This window comes from Artibeus jamaicensis, unplaced genomic scaffold, assembly GCF_021234435.1.
Source record: "Artibeus jamaicensis isolate MK-2021 breed Jamaican fruit bat unplaced genomic scaffold, CSHL_Jam_final scaffold_1689, whole genome shotgun sequence".
NCBI classification, from domain to species: domain Eukaryota; kingdom Metazoa; phylum Chordata; class Mammalia; order Chiroptera; family Phyllostomidae; genus Artibeus; species Artibeus jamaicensis.
Window position 1 is genome coordinate 163,352 of NW_026522029.1, and position 18,426 is coordinate 181,777.

The 18,426-nt window shown below is 52.8% G+C and overlaps 1 protein-coding gene across 26 annotated transcripts in view; it reads right to left on the reverse strand.

Annotated features, from left to right (window-relative positions):
• Positions 1-710: 710 nt before the first annotated feature.
• Positions 711-18,426, reverse strand: part of PDE4DIP (phosphodiesterase 4D interacting protein) — a 200,672-nt gene continuing 182,956 nt past the window's right edge. For 11 of the 26 annotated variants that reach the window (XM_053656051.1, XM_053656041.1, XM_053656049.1 and 8 more), the window contains 13 exons: positions 16,949-17,200; positions 15,606-15,737; positions 14,798-14,917; positions 13,214-13,403; positions 12,590-12,714; positions 9,295-9,534; positions 7,184-7,297; positions 6,400-6,626; positions 4,755-4,898; positions 3,579-3,717; positions 3,255-3,301; positions 2,356-2,407; positions 711-1,740 (listed from right to left, as the gene is read on the reverse strand). In XM_053656051.1, coding sequence (XP_053512026.1) covers positions 1,595-1,740; positions 2,356-2,407; positions 3,255-3,301; positions 3,579-3,717; positions 4,755-4,898; positions 6,400-6,626; positions 7,184-7,297; positions 9,295-9,534; positions 12,590-12,714; positions 13,214-13,403; positions 14,798-14,917; positions 15,606-15,737; positions 16,949-17,200 — 1,928 coding nt within the window. In that variant the 3' untranslated portion in view covers positions 711-1,594. Of the gene's footprint in view, positions 1,741-2,353; positions 2,417-3,254; positions 3,302-3,578; positions 3,718-4,754; positions 4,899-6,399; positions 6,627-7,183; positions 7,298-9,294; positions 9,535-12,589; positions 12,715-13,213; positions 13,404-14,797; positions 14,918-15,605; positions 15,738-16,948; positions 17,201-18,426 lie in introns of those variants that run through there. The other 15 variants (XM_053656062.1, XM_053656048.1, XM_053656057.1 and 12 more) reach the window with 3 other exon arrangements.

Consider the following 18,426-nt stretch of genomic DNA (forward strand, 5'->3'; position numbering starts at 1 on the left):
GCGTGTTTGTAGCTCAGGCATGAGTGCGTTGATGGATGTTTTAATTTTTTAATGGTTTCTAGAAAATAACTGTGGAGTGGTAGCTTTACTGGACCTAACTGAGGACTTGCCTCAAAGAATATTTTAAGGTTTTTATGTCAACATTTATGAAACAAATTACCTACTTAAAAAAAAATTGATTTCAGCGAAAGAGGAAGAGAGGGAGAGAAACAGTGATTTGCTGTCCCACTATTTACGCCTTCACTGGTTGACCCTCATCGGGGCTCAAAGCCGCAACCTTGGTGTGGGGCTGATGCTCTAACCACGGCGCTACCCCGTTAGTGCGACTTGCGTACTTTTTTAAATGAAATGTTAAAATAAAATAAATGTACTTATAGCTTTGGTTCAACATTATAAAACGACGTTTCTTGAACTGTGGCCTGCGGTCCGCCGGCACTGGAGTCACCTGGGGCGCTTTTGTAACAAATGCAGGGCCCAGGCCCCACACGACTAACTGTCTCCGGTTGGAGCCCAGGAAGCGGCTTCGATAACCCCCACAGCTGACTGTACGCACCCCAGGTGTAAGGACCGCTCTTTACATCTTCAGACTGGGATTCTCACAAAATGACAAAGAGGGAAAACGTCTTTTAAACTTAGACCTCGCGTATGAGACAGTGCGCCCTTCCTGTTCTCACTCAGCCTAGAGACTGCGGCAGACCCTGGAGACACAGTAGGCGAAGAAAAACGTTTATTTCTTTATGCACATTTTGCCCTAATAGCCACCAGAACAGAGTTTTCATTTCCTCTCTCAGACCCTGCCCACCAGTCATGTCGGCCTTCCACATACCGCTACGGCAACATATATAAATATATATCATACATTTGTACACACATACACACCTTCTAAAGCACTGGGAAGACACATGGGGTTTAGCACAACTGGGGTCTCTCACATGCCACCTAGAAATGATCACTGGCTCGCTTTACGTGGGACCTGCAGTGGGCCTGCTCTCACCCTCAGTCCCAATTGCCCAGGAGAAGTGAGGATGGTGGAGCGGAACAGCGGGTCTAGAGCGAAGCCGGTGCTTTTTCATAAAAGAACAGGAACGGGAGGCCCTAGGCTAAGCGCGAGATGGTGTCCGGGCAGTCACCCCTTTCACTGCGTGGATTCAAAGACCTCATGTGCTGCTGTTGTAGGCAGACACCGGCCTGTGACCCAGCCGAGCTGACCCGGGTCTGGTGGGGTCTGTGAGCGGCGCTGGCTGAGCCCACCGTCCTGCAGGACACCGCCGCTCAGTCGTGTGCTTTCGGAACTGCCGAGGAGCTCGTTTTGGGACCATGCGCCCGTTTGTGGGGAGCAGGGTCCTCTTTCCCCTGAGTTGACCATCTGAGGGTAGTTGCTGAGGCGAAAAATGTGCTGTTGCTGGTTCCCCTGCCACTGGGGCATTTAGAAGCAGCGCCACGAGGCCCTGCGCAGACTAGGCGAGTTTGGCTTAGTGAGCACCCGTGGACCTTGGCAGATCTGTTCGCTAAGTGCAGAAAAGGTGCTCTGCCCGTCACCCTGCCCCCAGCTCCCCTAGACCCCCAGCAGCGGTGGAGGTGCAGGGCCAGGATCTCAGCGGATGGGGAGCTGTGCAAAAGGGGGGCGGGCCCATCCCTCCTGCTGCTTTAAGGACCTCTGGTGGCTTCGCTTCTTGCAAGGCTCCTGGAAGGCAAGGGTCACGAGACTGGAGTGCACGGCAGAGCCCTTAGGGATTTCACCTGGATGGAAAATAAAACAAAGTAACTGCCTATTATCAGGCCCTGCTGGTGGCGTCCTGAGGCTGCTGCGAGGGTTGAGTGGGGGCAGCTCACTAAGTGGATGAGCTTTGGGGATGCTCTGTGGCCAGGGAGCCGCTGCCACCACCAGGTTAGAGGGAAGCTTCCCACCTCCCGGTGCGGCAAGACGCCTCTCCAGAGCCGCTGCACCCCAGACCCTCCCACCCCCTCCGCAGGCGCCAGCTCCCTCTCCAGTTCATTCTGGAGCAAAGTGATGACTCTGGTGATCTCCCAGGAAATGAAGTGCTTAGTACGACACATGCACACGTAGGACAGGAGGGCGCTGTGCAGTGGAGTCCCTCTGTACGTCCCGCGTACTCAACACAGAAAAAGGGGCTGCGTCAGCAGGGGACCTCAGCAATCATTCAGGGCCAGTGCCACCTCTTGCGGAGGAGGGGCAGCAGGCTCAGAGACTACAGGGCCAGCCAAAGCCACACAACCAGTTAGTGACAAGCCTGGGATTAGAACCCAGGCCTCAGGCACTCTGCAGTGGCCTAACAGGAGAGAGAGGAAGCTTCCCAGTGGGGAAGCCAGCGGGTACTGCAGCCAGCGGGTTACCTTTGCTGGGACGGGAATAAGGCTTTACAGAGGCAATCTTGGAAGTGTTCTTCTAAAAAGGCTCAGGAAAGAAAGGAATCATCAGAGAAAAACCAAAGGGAATTAGAAAAAAGGGGGTGGACAGAGTTCTCTCGGGGCCCAACCCCTGCTACCCCAGGCTGGGGGCCGTGTCCTCTCGGGTTTTCGGTCGGGAGAATGCGCAGGTGCTTACAGCCGAGTGTTAAAGTGCAGGTTAGAAGACCTCGTTTCTGATTTTTAAGCCATTTCTAAAATCTCGAGTTTTTCTTCAAAGTACTTCCTTGCTAGGGGACGTGTTAGTGTATAAGGAACCGTAGAGACTGTCTTACACATCAAGTCTTTCCCTTTAAGTTTCAGTTTTTACTGTCAAATTCTCCTTCGGGTCAGTAAGACCACTGGTTTTCTGCTGTGATGCTGCTTCACAGAAAAAGATAAATCCAAATCCAATCGCTGTTTGCTGCCTAATAGTGCACAGCGAAATCAATGTACTAGGTTGGATCTTGCTTTTATTTTTTTCAGAAAGTAGGACAGAAAACGCCAGAACATACAACTGGCCTCAGGAGCCCTTCACCGAAAGCTAATTCAGAGGCCGACTGCCACGTGGCCTCTGACCTCCGGGAGCAGGGGGACTGCACTTCCCTGGGGCCCTGACTCGGCACTACAGGAGGGCTAACCGGAATAGAGAAGCCGATGCCATGTGAGAGGGAACTGAGATGGCCAGGAGCGCATCCTGGGGTGGCAGAGCCGAGGCGGACGGGGACACCTGTGCTCCCACACGTGGCCTGGGGACCCGGCAGTGGTCAGAGCCGGTGGAGGGTCACCTGCAGACTCTGATGACAGATGGAGATGGGGTTTGGGTGGGCTCTCTGTTGTTTTCTTACCTCCAAATTAGTCCTCGCCTTCTTCAAAACATCATGTGTCCTGGTCACTGCAACAACAGAACAGCCCAACGAGACAGACATCACCAGCTGGGCCCCACTTGCCTTGGGGGTGTGTGCTAAGTGTGTCCTTCGGGCCCACTCAGCCTGGGGGTCTCCTGCCGTTCACCCGCCCCACCATCCCTCTGTGTTCGTGATGACTCTCAGGAAGTTTGGGGACATCACATCGGTCTCCCTGCCCCCAGTCTCTCTGGCCACTGTCCATCCACGGCACGAGTGAGTCTGGCAGCCCCGTTTCCTGTCCCCCTCCCTGGCTCAGGCACCCACACTGGCTGAAGATGAACTGCTCCAAGCTGTCCTTCTGCTGGGTGGCGGTCCTCAGGTGCTCGGCGGTGCTCTGAAGGAGGCTCTCCTGTTTGGACAGTTTGCTTCTCAGTTCCAGAAGTTCCCTTTTCATGGACTCTCCCTGGGGAAGAGGAACGGCCATCTGTCAAGATCAGAAGGCCTCAAGCACCCTTTGTGGCTTTTTACAATCCACAGCAGGATTCTAGAATCTTCCCAACTATTTCAGGACCAGATTCCATGAGAAACTAAAACCCCGCAGCTGCTACCAGCTCAGGGCGAGGCTGTTGGGCAGGGACTCTGAGCACCTGGAAGCCCCCAAGAGCGGGAGAGGCCTCCACTCCTGCTGCTGAGGAGAACCTGCCCCGCCAGCACCGATCTCCCAGCTGCGAACCAGCACCCCCGCTGAGCGCCGGCCGCGATATATCACTGGACATCACAGCTAAGCCTTGGTAATTACGGTTATTATGCCCGGGGGGACGGGGCTAGCCTCAGACAGTCTGCAATTTTGTAAATATTTGTGCCAGCCTCAAGATGGCAAAAACCCCCTCCCTTGGAATTAGCATAGTTGGGTCCCGTAAGGTGTCAGTGGTGTTAATCTGGAGTTAGAAGGCCTGGGAGGATATTCTGAAACTGCCTGTCCAAGGTACCAGCAACCAGCGGGCAGGCCTGAGGTCTGAGAGCACCTGGGGGTGGCTGACTCTCCCTAGGCCTGACTGGGAGACGCAGGCTCGAGTGATACGTTGGGATTCCAGTGGGTGGTTACAAGAGTCCTCTTATCTTGTGGTGACATTCTGTGACCCTGCTTGACTATGCGGATGGTGGGAGTATTTGTGCTTTAACCTGTCCCTGAAGTTTGGTCCCACTTCAGAAAGTTAAAGACTTTGAGCATTTATGGTGACCAGGGTTCTCACGGCGCTGCCTTCTCCTTCCCTGTCCTCTTTGATTTCTTACCCTGGGGGTGGGGGGATGGGAGGGGAGGGAGGCGGTCAGAACTGCACTGAAAGCAGCCACCACAGCTGAAAGGTCTCCCCAGGGACCCTCCTCTAAGGTCCCATCTACCTCAATTCACCACCGGGCCCCTGATCTTCAGGACCCGTGGGGCTGAGGAGGTAGCACAGCAAACGGGGGGCAGACCAGTAAAGAACGCTGGCCTCTTACCGCTTTGCCAGGCAGCGCAGGGCTGTGGGGGCTGGGCAAGGCCGCTCTCCAGAACATGGTGAGGAGGGAGGCCGACTCCTCCAACACGTGGTGCAGGGCGTTGGCACTGCTGCGAAGTTCACGGAGGCCTTCGCTGCTGAGCACCTGGGAAAAGGGGGCGGGGCCATCACTGGGGCTGAGAGGTCATGTCCCCCCAAGCACAGTGGGTCCCACGGCTTGTTGGTGATACGAAGCTTCCTTTGTGAGCGAGGTGTAGGCGCAGGGTGTACCTGTGAAACCCTAACCTGCAAGCCCAGCATCTCCAACCTCGGCAGGCACCTCCATTCGCAAGAATTCATTTGATTCCAGCTTCCCCCACACGCCCTTTAAGCTTCCACTTCTGCTCTGTGCTCTTCAGACTACAGTCCTGAAGGGGAGCGAACTACACCACTTTGGTATATTGATCAATTTGAATTAAAGTTACTTAAGGAAGAGCAGGTGCAAGAAAGATACTCTGACCCTCCCCGTGAAAGCAGGATATAAATCTCCCAGGTGAAAGGTACCCTCCCTGGACTAGAAGGTAGAGAAACATCCTTATCACCAGGGACGGGGAGTTGAAGGCTGTACCAACAAGCAAACCTTGTTACTTCCATTAGCCACCCCAAGCCCAAACCCCTTTGCTTTGTCAGTTCTCACACTTGTATTCTTTCTTTGTCTGAGGGGTGTACTAGCTGCCTGCTTTGGTCACTTCCTGGAGCCTCAGACCTTTGGGGCTTCCATGTGAAATTAAATTTATCTTGCTCCCATTAATGATGTCAGTGTAATTGCTGGGCAGGCCAGAGCACCTCGGGGGCAAGGGAAAGGCTTTCCTCCCCGGGCACCCCCTGCCCTTCCTAAATCACACCGTGTGCCTCGTCTGGGCATCAGGCTGCACCATTTATTTGTAGCTCTGGGGACTGAGCTCTTTTTACCTGGCATGCGCTCCTCCCCCAGAGAACCTGTGCACCCCCCACGGTGTCCCCTAGGAAGCTGGCACTCTGCTCCCCTGGGACTATGGCCACTTCTGCATCCCTGCCCTACGCCTAGCGGACCGCGTCTAACACTGCGCCCGGAGCCCCTGGTGTACGCATTCACTTGCACGAGTGTCTTCCTCTCTAGTGGGGGGGTTCCCGGGGCAGAATGTCCCCACATGTCCCAGCATCTCCAGTGGCTCAGGCCAGCACAGCAGCTGGTGCCCGGTGTCTCAATGGGACGCGCTCTGAGAAGCGGCTGCCTGCCTTCCTCCCCGGCTCAGCCCCAACAGGGAACTCCCACGGCTGCCAGGCTTCTCACCCCTTACACACACTTACACACACACACACACACACACACAGCCCATCTGGATGTGAATTCGCAAATTCTGACTAAGTGATTTCACTGTGACCATGGATGGCCACGTGCCAGCAGGACCGTAACAGAGAATGAGCTACCGCGTTGCGTTCGGCACAGCACCGTGGATGCCGACACTGCAGAGGCTGATCTGGGGTTCTGAGGGGAAGTACCAAGGTGGCTACACCGGGAACGGAGTTTACAGTGAAAACGGGAGACGGGGAACAAGGCTGGCTGGGTGTAAGTGTAGGATGTGTCTGCGGCCATTGGGAGACGTACAGCGCTGGGATGTGATTACCTCTGTGCCCCGAGCGTCGAGGCCAGGGCAGTGGCAGGCCGACCTCACGACAGACGCCACCTTCCTGACCAGCAGTTCGCCCTCTCCAATCTGCTGCCTCAGGGCACTGTAGTCATCAATGTGGCCAATGACGTGGCGGCCGTGCTTACTGGCAAAGGAGCCATCGGTAGCATCTCCCTCCAGCTTGGCAGGGCTCTTCGTTACCGGAGAAGCATCCAAACCCAGCTCTGAAAACGAAGCCACAGCAAACAGGACCCACTGACATTTACAATCGTATCTTCAGTTCACTCCAGTGCAAAAGATCGATCAGAGAGTGAAAGAGCCAGAACAAGGGAGGCTGTCTTAGAAAAGCATGAGTGTGGCGTGAAGCCGATAGATGTGCTGGGTTCTGGGTTTTTATAATATTTCTTACTTTATCTCATAGTGATAGAGGTGCCAGGAGGCAAATTATGCTAATTACAAACATTTACAACCAATATTAATTAAAAAAAATTTAATTTCTGGGATGAGGAGACACCAAGCAGCAGTGTAGCTGCGTTCTCCAGCACTTTACAGAAGGGAGTGATTACAGTGCAATGGAGCAACGGGGCACAAGGAAAACCGGTGGGGAAAGTGTACGGACGGGAAAGGAGGCCACAGCAGCTGCAACGCGTAGAGCCGAGGGCTTCGGGACTCACAGAGAAGACTCGCTAAATTCAGATGACGTGCATGCAGAAAACCAAAGGCCACTTGCACTGACCATCTCTGGTCCTCAGTCCCTGAGCCCTTCAGTGGCCATATTTACCATCTGTCCTGTTGAAGCTGGCCATGTCTGGACCAGGAGCGGTGGAACAAGAGCTGGGGAAGACCGGGGCTGGATCCATGCCAACATCCCGAACTGGAGGGGAGGCGGCTGCATCTAGGCAGTGAAGGCAGAAGGACTTTCAGGAACCCTGAAACCCACTGCTCCCCAGCACCTGCACGGCCCCCTCCCCCGCACTGGAGGTCTGAGGCAGCGACTGCCGCTCACCTCGCACGCAGTCGTCACCCATGTGCCCTGAGCAAGAGCAAAGGAATCATGTATTTTGGAACAAGATGTTCCTTTAATTTAAGGGTGTTCCATGAGAAAGCAACTTTTAGTTTAAAAAGTTACTAGGTATATTTTTCTAACCCCAGTTTTGAGTAATTTCAGATGTACCATACTTCTTAACTAAGTATACACGTGCATAAATGATGTGGTACATATGTTAAAACTGCTGACTCAAGAGATGAATAGGTGTATGGGTGACCACTGGGCATCCTCGTCAGCATTCTGATGCGGAGTTGGTGCTGCAGAAAAGACAGAAGACTAAAAGGCAGACGCCTTGGTGGGTGAGAGGTGTCATGATGGAGAACAGGAAGCAAGCCTACGTGGAGGAAGTAGGAAACATCACAGAGACAATGGGGACAACTGTAATTTAACACCAACTGAAAAAAAAAAAGAAACATCACATAGAGACACTGCTGCTCAGGCAAATGTGGCTTAGCGCCTGCTTCCCACCTGGGCCTGTGCGGCGGGACAGCAGGAGGAACGGTGACCGCGCCCACGGGGCCGAGTCCGGCTGTGTTGGGGGGCACAGTGCGGGAGGGGAGAGGCTGGTTAGAGAGCGGGGCCCCTACTGAACACCGCGACCGGCGTGGCGGCCCGAGCAGCCTGAGCAGGCCGAGTGGTTTCTACGTGCCAGGCACCACGCCAGTCCGCACGCGCTTTCCCGCTTAATGGCCACAAAACATGATCGGGGAGCACCACCTGCATCTGACAGGTGAGGTCCCTGTGCAGTAAGCGAACATCTGGCAGAACCAGAGGGAGAAAAAGACTAACACGCTCCAGAGCAGCAGGCAAGAAAGTTTGAAAGCTCAGCTTTAGGGAATCTGAGCAGAGGTGGTTTCTGATTAAAATAAAATTGAGGATATGGCTGTGGAGGTGAGTGGATAAAAATTAAATGGTGAACCAATCGGTGGAGAGCAGGGGAAGAGGAAGTAGAAATAAATGTATCCAGAGACTGTGTGGGGGCAATATTGCCATTCATGTTAAATTGGGGGAAGAGAGATTGATGAAGGATATTGAGACGAGGGAGAGAACCAGTTAAAACTTTTCCACCTGCAGAGATGGGCAAGGTGTGGGGGCAGAACTGGTTGACAGCCACCTGGAATAAACATGACTGCCGTTCACTACTTTCTCATAACCAGGATTTTCTTAGGGACAGGAATGTTCTTCCACACAGCCAGGTTCCGCACATGTTTGGGAGAGGGAAGCCAGGCTACACAGTCTGGGGAGGCCGGCAGTACGGCGGAGCATGGTGAGGCAGAAGGCACACAAACTGGAAGGCAAAACCTCCGCTGCGAACCCTGGGTGGATCTCAGCTCCTGTAAGCCTAGCATGTCAGTTAATGTTTCAGCGCCTAAGTCTTCTCATGCGAAAACAGAGAGGGTTTCAGACGAAACTCAGCCCTACCCTGCCTCAGACGAAATTATTTGAAAAGCTGTTTGAACACTTGTGGTTTTAAAACACTCCCAAAACACAAGGAATAGTTAAGATACACAGCTGTCAATTGTTGAGCAATTCTTATGGTGTCAAGCACTTGTAAATTACTTCATTTAATGCTCCAAATAACCACACAAAATATTGTTATCCACATCTTTAAAAGTGAGGAAATCAAGGCTTAAATAACTGAGAAGTTGAAACACCCTGGCCGAGGCGAACTCCGAACCTGGAGGCAGGTCTGACCCTGAATCCCGGCTCCCACTCTATTGAAGCATCTCCGGTTTCACGCTGACCTTCAGGAGCTTGGAGGAGGCAAGACTGTCCCTTCCCCCACAGACATCCTGGCGGCCTCCCTGCTCGCTGAGGGCTTCCCAATGCCCTTTCCTTCCTACCTTGGAAGAGCGGCTGCTCCCTTCCAGCGTCGGAGTTGGCCGTTGAGTTCTGGCTGGCTGGGGGGGTGCTGAGGCCGGCCTTGCCGGCACCCCGATCCAACTGCTGCTCCAGCTGCAGTCGCAGACCGTTGTTCACCTCAATGCTCTGCTCCAGCTGCCCTCTCAAAGCTCGAATCTCTGCCACCAGGTGGCTCAAGTCGCTGCTCAAAGGGCCCTGGTGACAGCCATCCCAGGCGTAAGCTGACAGAAGAGAGAGAAGAGGCTGGTGGCGCTGATCCAAGTATTTCCATGCGTTTGTCAGAACACTCCTCTGTGACACTGAAACGTTCCTTTCTGCCAAGGACCCACTGTCATTGCAGGGTCCCAGGCACCACATCTGTGATGGGTGTGTCATTTTTCCTATGTGGAGTCTGGCACACACTCCAGTCTGGAATTTTTCTGAGGCTCAAATTACCCACATGCACTTAGAGGGCATTTGATTGGCAGATGGGGTCAGGCCGATTGCTTCATCTCCGTGTCAACTTTAGTCCTGCTGGCCAGCGAGCAGGGTCTTCTAAGACAGGAGGTCGGCACAGCGCCAACAAAGGGCAGGGCCTGGGGGAGGAGGAGAATCGACAGCCCCCACGCTCAGGAATCAAAGAGGACAGGAGGAGGAAGGCTTCAGGCCTCTGGCAGCAAGTACAAGAGGGAATCAGGCACCACAGACCAGGGACCGCGCCTAATTGAAATTTTTATCTGCTCCATGTTTTTTACCTCTACTCCCTACACTGCCTATTGCACCTATTGGGAATGAAGAGATGGGAGAAATCATCTATTAGACCACAATTGCTTTCACTGAGAACTTTAGGGCCAAGTGTATCTGAAAAGGTAGAATTTGTTCTGGTTTTTAGCAAGGCAAGGGAATGCATCTACCATGCACTCCACAGAACACAGGCCCCCACTTGCATCTGGGCCGCAGCACGTCCTCAGACACGGTGGTATTTCTGCAAGGAGGCATGTGGATATTCTCACTAAGTGGGATGAACAAAGATGACAAATATACTTTGGTCAGTTCAGTTAGGTTTTGTCACCAAATGAGTATATGAAAAAGAGTTCAAACAACAATAAAACTAAAAAAAATGGAAAAAAAGACTTCAATTCAGAGCTCTTATGAGATTACAGAATTAAGAAAAAGGGATTATGGGGCTTTAGTGGTAGTAGCTTTGAAATAAATTCTAAAAGGCTCATAAAAACAGATAAAAGCATGAAAGAGGAGGTGAGTCAGGATAACCCCAAAGTTCCATGATGCTCCTCCCTCTTCCTTTTCCCCCATATTCAAATTCTCACAATATTCTGCTTATTTTAAAATGTCACTTATCCATTCTCCCTTTTTTCCCCAATAGCACTTCGATTAGACTTTCATCACTTAATGCCCAGAATATCACTACACCCATTGAATAGGTCTCCTTGATTCTAAGGTCTTCCAACTCCAGCATATTCCACCAGTCTGACCATCCTAAGATTCTGTTTCCATCATGTACCTATTTTGCTTGGAAAAGCCAAGCACATTTCCACCGCCTACTTCACAGAGGGTAAAGTTTCGTCCTACCTTACAGGTCTTCCAACTCCCCTTTCCACTACCCTGACTTCCCACACCTCCCGACACAAAGCTCTCCCGCAGGCAGCTGGGTCTCCCGGCCCAACACTCCCGTGCCCTGTGCAGGGCCATCCGCTCAGCCTGCTGTGCCCTCCAGATTTCCTCAAGTTCTAGCTCAACAGCAGAATTAGGAAACTCAATCAGGTTTTATGAAAATTCAAATTTCACACAATAGTGAAAATTCTTAATATAATACACCATATTGCTCATGGAATTTTTAAACATACAATCAAAATCAGCCTGGAGTTGACAGACTCAGGGAGTCGACCTCCCATGCAGAGCAAGTACCTGACAGAGCATCCCTTCCTATTTAAACAAGGCTTGAGCCCTGGCTGGTTGGGCTCAGGTTGTTCCAGCCTGCAAACCAAAGGGTCTCTGGTTTGATTCCCAGGCAGGGCACGTGCCTGGGTTGTGGGCCGGGTCCCTCTGGTTGGGGGCAAATGAGAGGCAATTGCACATTGATGTTTCTCTCCCTCTCTTTCTCTCTCCCTTCCCCTTTCTCTAAAAATAAATAAATAAAATCTTCAAAAAATAATAAACGAGGCTTGGATGGGGAGCTTACTCTCTCACAAACCAACCATTCCATCACTAGAAGTCTCTAGGGACAGGGCAAGCCTGAATTATGTGGACCCCAATTCTGTCACCCTTTGTTCAGCTCTCTGAAGGGACACAAAACACGTCAGCTCCTCTCCACTTCACATACATGAGGCCAGTTCTCATCTCTGAGGCCAGTTCTCATCTCCTCAGGATCTTTTCCAAGCCGAAAAATATCTAATTTCTCCAACCAGTTTGAGATTTCTGGTCCCTCAGCCTCGTGGCCCATGTCTTTCTTCATTATGTTCCTTAGTTTGTCAATGTGCCTCTTACGATGGCGCCCATAATCTAACAATATTCCTGACATGGTCTCCCCACAGGGACACCACCTCACACGGCTGTGGTCGGAGGCTGCACTGGCTTTTCTAGCAGCCTTGGTCTGCAACTTCCTCGTGGAAATGTGTGTCTCCCTAACTCCCTCATCTGCAAAAGCTGTGGCTGGTCTCGGTGCCCCCGCTCCACTTCCGTGAGCCCACGAATAGCCACAGACCCGGCTTCCCCACCTCCATATTTCTACCTCTGATTTTTTTAAATCAAGCTCAGGACTTTCTAAACTTATTACTTCAGTAGGTGGCAAACATCTTCAATAAGAATTTAAAATTTAAACCCAGCACTGAAATTTAAGTCACATTAGTGGAATTTCCGTAAAAACACTCTTCTATCTTAATTCTCTCGCTGGGGAAGGGGTCCGAGTGGGAGCCTGCCACGTGGGCTGCACGGTGGTCGGGACGTGTCTGAGGCCTTTTTCAGGTACCACCGGCACAGTTCTTTGTATTTACGCAGCATCACTGTATAGTCAGGACTTTGATGACCTGGGTTTTGGCCTTGATGGTGGGTGAAGTTTGACTCTTATGGCCTATTTTCAAGGATGTCTCAGTTCAATCTGGCACCCAACTCTGGGCTTTGTGTATGGGTGCTCCCCTCTCTTTTTATTGGAAGCCCCAGGTCTGGGCATCTTTTTCTGAGACAGAACTTTGTAGCTTTCCAAGCTCTCTAAACTCCCAAGGTCATGAGGACTTCACTGGGATGTGACACACAGGGTGGGGGAGCCGGGCGAACACATACCTTTCAGCCCCTTCTTGGAATTGCCGTAAAGTGCCTCGTAGATCTGCAGCTCCGACTGGAGGGTCTGGAAGAGCTGCTGTTTCTCTTCACACTGTTGCTGCAGGAGGGCCAGCTTGTGCTGTAGCCTGCTGGGGAGAGGTCCTGCTGAGCTGGGGCAGCCACTTGGCCGCACCAGGGCAACACGCTGTGCTGTGAGCCAGCCTTTGCCTCATAAAGTCTTAGGCTTAGCTACCAACTCAGGGGTCGTGAAGACCACGACTTTGATTTTATAGACGTGGGAACAGAGGCTCAGGGAGGTAAAGCAGCTTTGCTCGGAGCCACGTCATTAGCTGCATTGGCTAGGACACACCAACACTGCCGCCAATTCTCACTGCCCCCAAAGTGCTCCTTTCATGCTGCCAGGCACTTAAAGAGTTTACACTGGGGACAGGCTTCACCGCTGGTATAGAAGTTTAACTCTCAACTTCAGAGGGAAGGGGCCATCCCAGAGAAGTCCTTCCTTCTGCTCGGTCACCCATAAGTCAGAGACAGCACAGGGGAAACTGAGGTTTCCTAAGGGGCCATTAACCCTTCTTCGAAATCTGAAACTGGGGCCACCTTCCTTATTGGTGGGCTCCCTCTGACCTGCAGTCTTTCTCCTGGAGGGATAGTCGCTCCTCCTGGAAATGCACGATCTCCTGCTGCTTCTCCTTCAAGTCTTCCAAAAGCTGCTGCCGGTCCACCTTCTGGTGCTCCAGCTGCACTTCCAGCTCTTGCAGCCGGGACCTCGAGGCCAGCAGGGCCTCCCTCAGGCACTCCGTTTCCTGGGCGTGCTCTGGTGAGCAGAACACAGCGCATTCAGGTTGTGGGGCACAGGTCAGCGGGAAGGGGAGCCCAAGCACATCGAATCTGACAGACAGAACTACGACAAAAGGAGCCAGGAAGGCACAGAGTGTGGGCTCACTGTGTCCACATGCCCTGGGGAAGGGAGGCCTCTGTCATCGTGGTGCCTGATCCTCTGATTTAATAGGGTCTACCTTGCTGTTAGAGAAAACATTCTAGTTTCCAACACTCAGTATTTTCTAAGTGCTCACAACCCTCTGTGCAATAATCCACCCTTGAATCAAGACTTCCTGTCTGCAGATTTTAGGATATGTTATTGCCATCATTTTGAAAAAAGGGCCATCAGTTCTAGCCTTGTGGCAACTCTCTCATCTTCATGATTTCTTAAAGAGTCTTGATAAGGACTCTGAAAATAGGACTGCAGGCACCATCGGTCCTCTGGGGTGGAATTTCTGGGGCCTGGCAAACTGCACTCATTTAAATCTCTCACTGTCTTCTCACCTGTGAGGCCCATTCTAGTCCTTCCGGACACTCAATGGTAGTTCAGTGGTTGTGCCTTCTCTCTTATCTGTTGACTTTGTTACCTTCCCCGAACAGTGAGCTTTCCTCTCACATCTCCTCACTCTGCAACGGCTAATTCAGAAAACTCTATTAATTAACTTTTTCCTTTTCCACTAGCATTCACGCATTCTGGACTTGATCCTTTTGACACTATTCTTAATCTTTTATGGCTATTCAATGAACATATGTAAATAAAAATAATTTATTATTGATGATATAGTGATTGGAGCAAGTCAGTTAACACCAAGGTCAGCTGTGCCCCAGGCCACACAGGAAATGACACCCACCCGTGGGTGCCAGTGCGGAGTTAGGAAAGTGCTGGAGGACACTGTGCCAGCACCTCCAGATACAGGGTCACGAGGGTTCCTGACCAGAGAGGAGCTTGCTGATGAGGGAGGGGACGTGGTGAAGTGACATAGGGATGGCAGCTCTACCGGGGGTGGGATACACAGAGCTGCAGAAAGTCTGGAGCAACTCATGTCCTTCCTCTCCTGGTTCCAAATCAGCTGTGAGTTGGAGGAGGCAGAACAGATACCCAGGTGGCACCCACTGTGAGAGCTAATGACTGCATACCTGCAGGTGAGTTTGCACAGAAGTGGTGGGTTTCCTACAGCTGCCTGTCCTGGAGCCTAGGAGTCTGAGGGCCCATCGTGGGCACCTCTCAGGAGCAGCCCTTTCCAGATGGAGAACAGCTGTAGAAATTTGGGGTTGCTGGACCTGGGCAGCGGTTATGTCCAACTCCTCTGCTTCTCCAATCGGTAATTGGTGTGGCCAGGGAAGAAAGGGATGCAAGAGTAATCACAGCTGGGGCTTTTAACCACCTACCTCTGGAAATGCGACTCAGCTGAGCCTGAAGGCTCCGATTTTCCTCCCTAAGGACTCTGTTCTCATTGTACAGCTGAGGTGTGGACTCCAGGCCCTGGCTGCAGAAGGTAGAGGTGGTTCCTGTTCCAGAAAGTTCAAGCAGTCAAGTTATGCAACTGGGTAACAGGCGCTGTCAGAAGATGCCCCCTCTGTGTCTCCAAAGATACTGTCCTGACCCAGCACAAAACCCCGAGGACTCGAGTCCTGGGCCTAAAGGCCAGTGCGGGCTGAAGGCCTGGTTTCATGTCCTCCTGTGGGGGGGCAGGGTTCTCTGCTGCATTATCACACCTGTGCTGCAGTCTTTAGGGGGGCACGTTCCCCTAAATAGCTGCTGCTGAGCTGTGGGCAGGACAAGGTGTGTGGAAGGAATGGCACCCCAGTGACTGCACCTGTGGGGAGAGTGGGGGGAAGGCCACCTTGGTAAGTGGCTGGGGGAGCATCTCTGAGACCTGACTCTCTCACTTGTCATCCACATGACAAGGGTGCAGAGGGGTCAGCAGGAAGTAGGTGAGCAGAGTAAGACTGGGATGAGAAGTCAGAGGGCTCTGGGCCGGACCTTGCTGGTTCTGCCCCGAGGAGAGTTACTCTTTGAGCTTCCCTACATCGTCCAAGCAAGGGTAACGGTACTTGCCCAGCTGCCTTGCTGGGCTGTTTGCAGGGAGCAAACACAGACCACCGTGCTTCGAATACTGCAAAGCTCTGCCTGAGGGCCCTCCCTCCAGAACTCCCCAGTTCTGACCAGAAACAGGACGCCCTGGGCCTGTCCTACCGCTTCCGCGGGCAGCAGAGCTGAGCCGGTGTTCCAGCTGCTCCCGCAGGCGGTCGTTAATGCAGATGGACTCCTCCAGGCGCTGGCGCAGGTTCCGGATTTCACCAAGATGCTCCTCTAGCAGGTCAGCCCCTGCAGTCACCCACCAGGACAGGAGAGAGGTGGGAGATGGAGAATCCTGGTCACAGATGGGGCCCATTTGGGGTGGGGTGGGGTAGGTGGGGGCGGGGCCACTGGCCTCTCAGCAAGATTCCTAAACATCACCATTATTCTTGTGCCAACGGCACCCTCTCACATGGGCACCCAGGAACACAGGACAATTTCAAACACAGGACAGCCAGGTGCTTAATAGCAAGCCCAGTGGCTTCCTCCCACACAGGGCTAAGTGCAAGGGAGATAATAGTGTAAGTGTGCAGTGAGTGTAAGACAGTTCCACATGGTTTAGGAAGATAACTGAAGTCTGTGGACAGGGCCTGACTAGCATCTGGAAAGGTGGGGCTGCCTCCTGACTGTGACTTTGGGTGTGACAGGGAAGGTCTCAGGCTACTCTGATACCTCTCCTCTTACTGATACTTGATCAAACATTGCTTAGCAAGAAACAAAGCTCTTCCCCCCCTCTGAGAGAAGGCCTCAGGTCACATGTCAGGAACATAAACTCACCCCGTGTGGTTAATGGCCCTGAATGCTGCCCTCCCGTCACCTTTAATGGGAAGGACACGGAAGGACAACCCCGAGTGCTCTGAGAGAAGAGGAAGAAGTGCCCCCAAGGAAAGGATAAAAGATGCAGAAACCAGAAGTGGGAAGGCTGCTAATGACAGACTACAGCCCCTGCACCATTTTGCTTCGGGCTCTGTCTTTTTCTGAAACTGACAATCGTCCTACTGTCGTTCACCTGAGTTAACTAACCTGCCCTTGTGGTGCAGCGGCCCCCTGCCCTGACTGGGACGGTGGAAGTGAGAGGGCAAGTTTGAGCTGGGTGTTCTGCTCAGGGCATATTTGTGGGGTGGGAGCTATGCAGAAACAGCCACCGTCTCTGTAGCGATTTCTGACTGCCGGAAGAATGTCCTGGGAGTGCTGGCACCGCGCATTCAGGAAGGTCCTGGAGTGGCTGTTGGGCTCAGGATGCAGGGAGAGAGGGCGTGAATGTGAGAGCACAGTAGTGCTGGAGGGGGGGCTGACTTTCCTCACTGCACAGCAGGAGGCCCTGGGCGGGAAGGATGAAGGCCGCTGGGAGCACAGCCACACCCCTTCATTTCAAGCCCACTCTGAGCCAGGGGTAGAGAAGACAGGAAAAAAGCCTGGGGAGCAAAGGGGGAGACTCTGAACGGGATCTCTTTTCTTACCTGTGGGTTTGGAGTTCAGCTGGCACACGGAGGAGCCCGAGGAGAGGTCCCCGGATACGCTTCCTTTCTGCGGCCTCATCATATCCCACTGGCCGCTGCTGCCCAGGTACTGAGGCTCCAGGATTCGGCCCAGCTCTAGGGTGCCCCTTGGAGGAGAGGGGGGCTGGGCAGCGTTCAGGTGGTGGGAAGAGCTGGCTTCTGAATGGTTGCTCCGCAGTGTGGCTGGGGAGGCGGGGTGACCGGTGCTGACACCTGGGCAGAAAGGAACACGGGTGAGAACGGCACCAGAGGGGAAGCGTGTGGTTGCTAAGAATGGACACTGAAGGGGACGCGTGGGATGTCAGAGGTAATGCAGCCCACTGTGCACACCAGTTAGACGGAGACTCACAATCTGGACGTCACATATTTGCCATCCGGAGACACCAAGAGGCAGGGAACGGATAAAGTACCTGCAAGTCACCAGTGAAAACAAAAGAGAAGCCCAGTGGCCCACTCCTGGCTCCTGCTGTGATCCCTACAGATCACAGTTTTGGGGTAGAACCGACTCCCCAAGTCAGGGCACGAGGGCGTGGCAGGATAGAGCACAGAGCGCACTGGGAACAGGAATGTTTTGTTGGCCTCTGGGTACCTGCCTTCCCCAGAAGCTGACCGATCATTTCCCCCCTTCTCCTCTGGGGCTGTCGGAGGAGAAAGGCACAGTAGATCCAGGTAGACGTGGTCACCCCAGTTCCTCCAGACTGAAGAACTCTTTGCTGAGTCTGGGGGAGGCGCTGTGGCAGACAAGCGGTGACTGGGACCTCACCCAACGTGATTCATCACTCCTGTCTGAAGGGTCACTGAAGACTCTTCCACAGAGGGGGGGCGGGGGCCTTTCCTTTCTTAGACTGATGCTTTCATGGGTCTTGGGAAAGCATGCGCCTTCCCTGAGCCCCATCACCTCGGCTTCTATGCAGAAAGAGGCTCAGCTTGGGGAGAGACAGAGAGAGCCGGGCAGGCCTGTAGTTTGGGTTATTCGTACTCATATGACTGCTTTCTTCCAGGGATATATACACAGGCAGCAGGGTAAACAGGTAGCTCCACTTAAGCAAACACCAGTGAGGTCAGATCTCCTCCAGCCAAGCCAGACTCCCCCTGAGGGGTTGATGCCATCGGCACTTGCCAGTTTTTATCTCCATTTGTAGCTGGTTCTCAAATTTGCCTACGTATTGGAAGTACTTGGGACAATGTAGAAATATATAAATATACTGATGACTGGACCCCCAGAGATGTTGCCGTAATCAGTACTGGGTATGGCGTGGGCACTGGGTGTTTTGAAATCATCTCAGGGGGCTTTAACAGGCAGCAAAATTTGAGAGGCATTGTCATGGGTCTTCCCTTCCCCAGTTTGCAAAATACAGATTTTTAGCAAATCCCTGCAGTGGGGTCTTACATTGCGAAGAGGATGAAACATGTAAGCCTCTGAATTTTACTTGGGATAC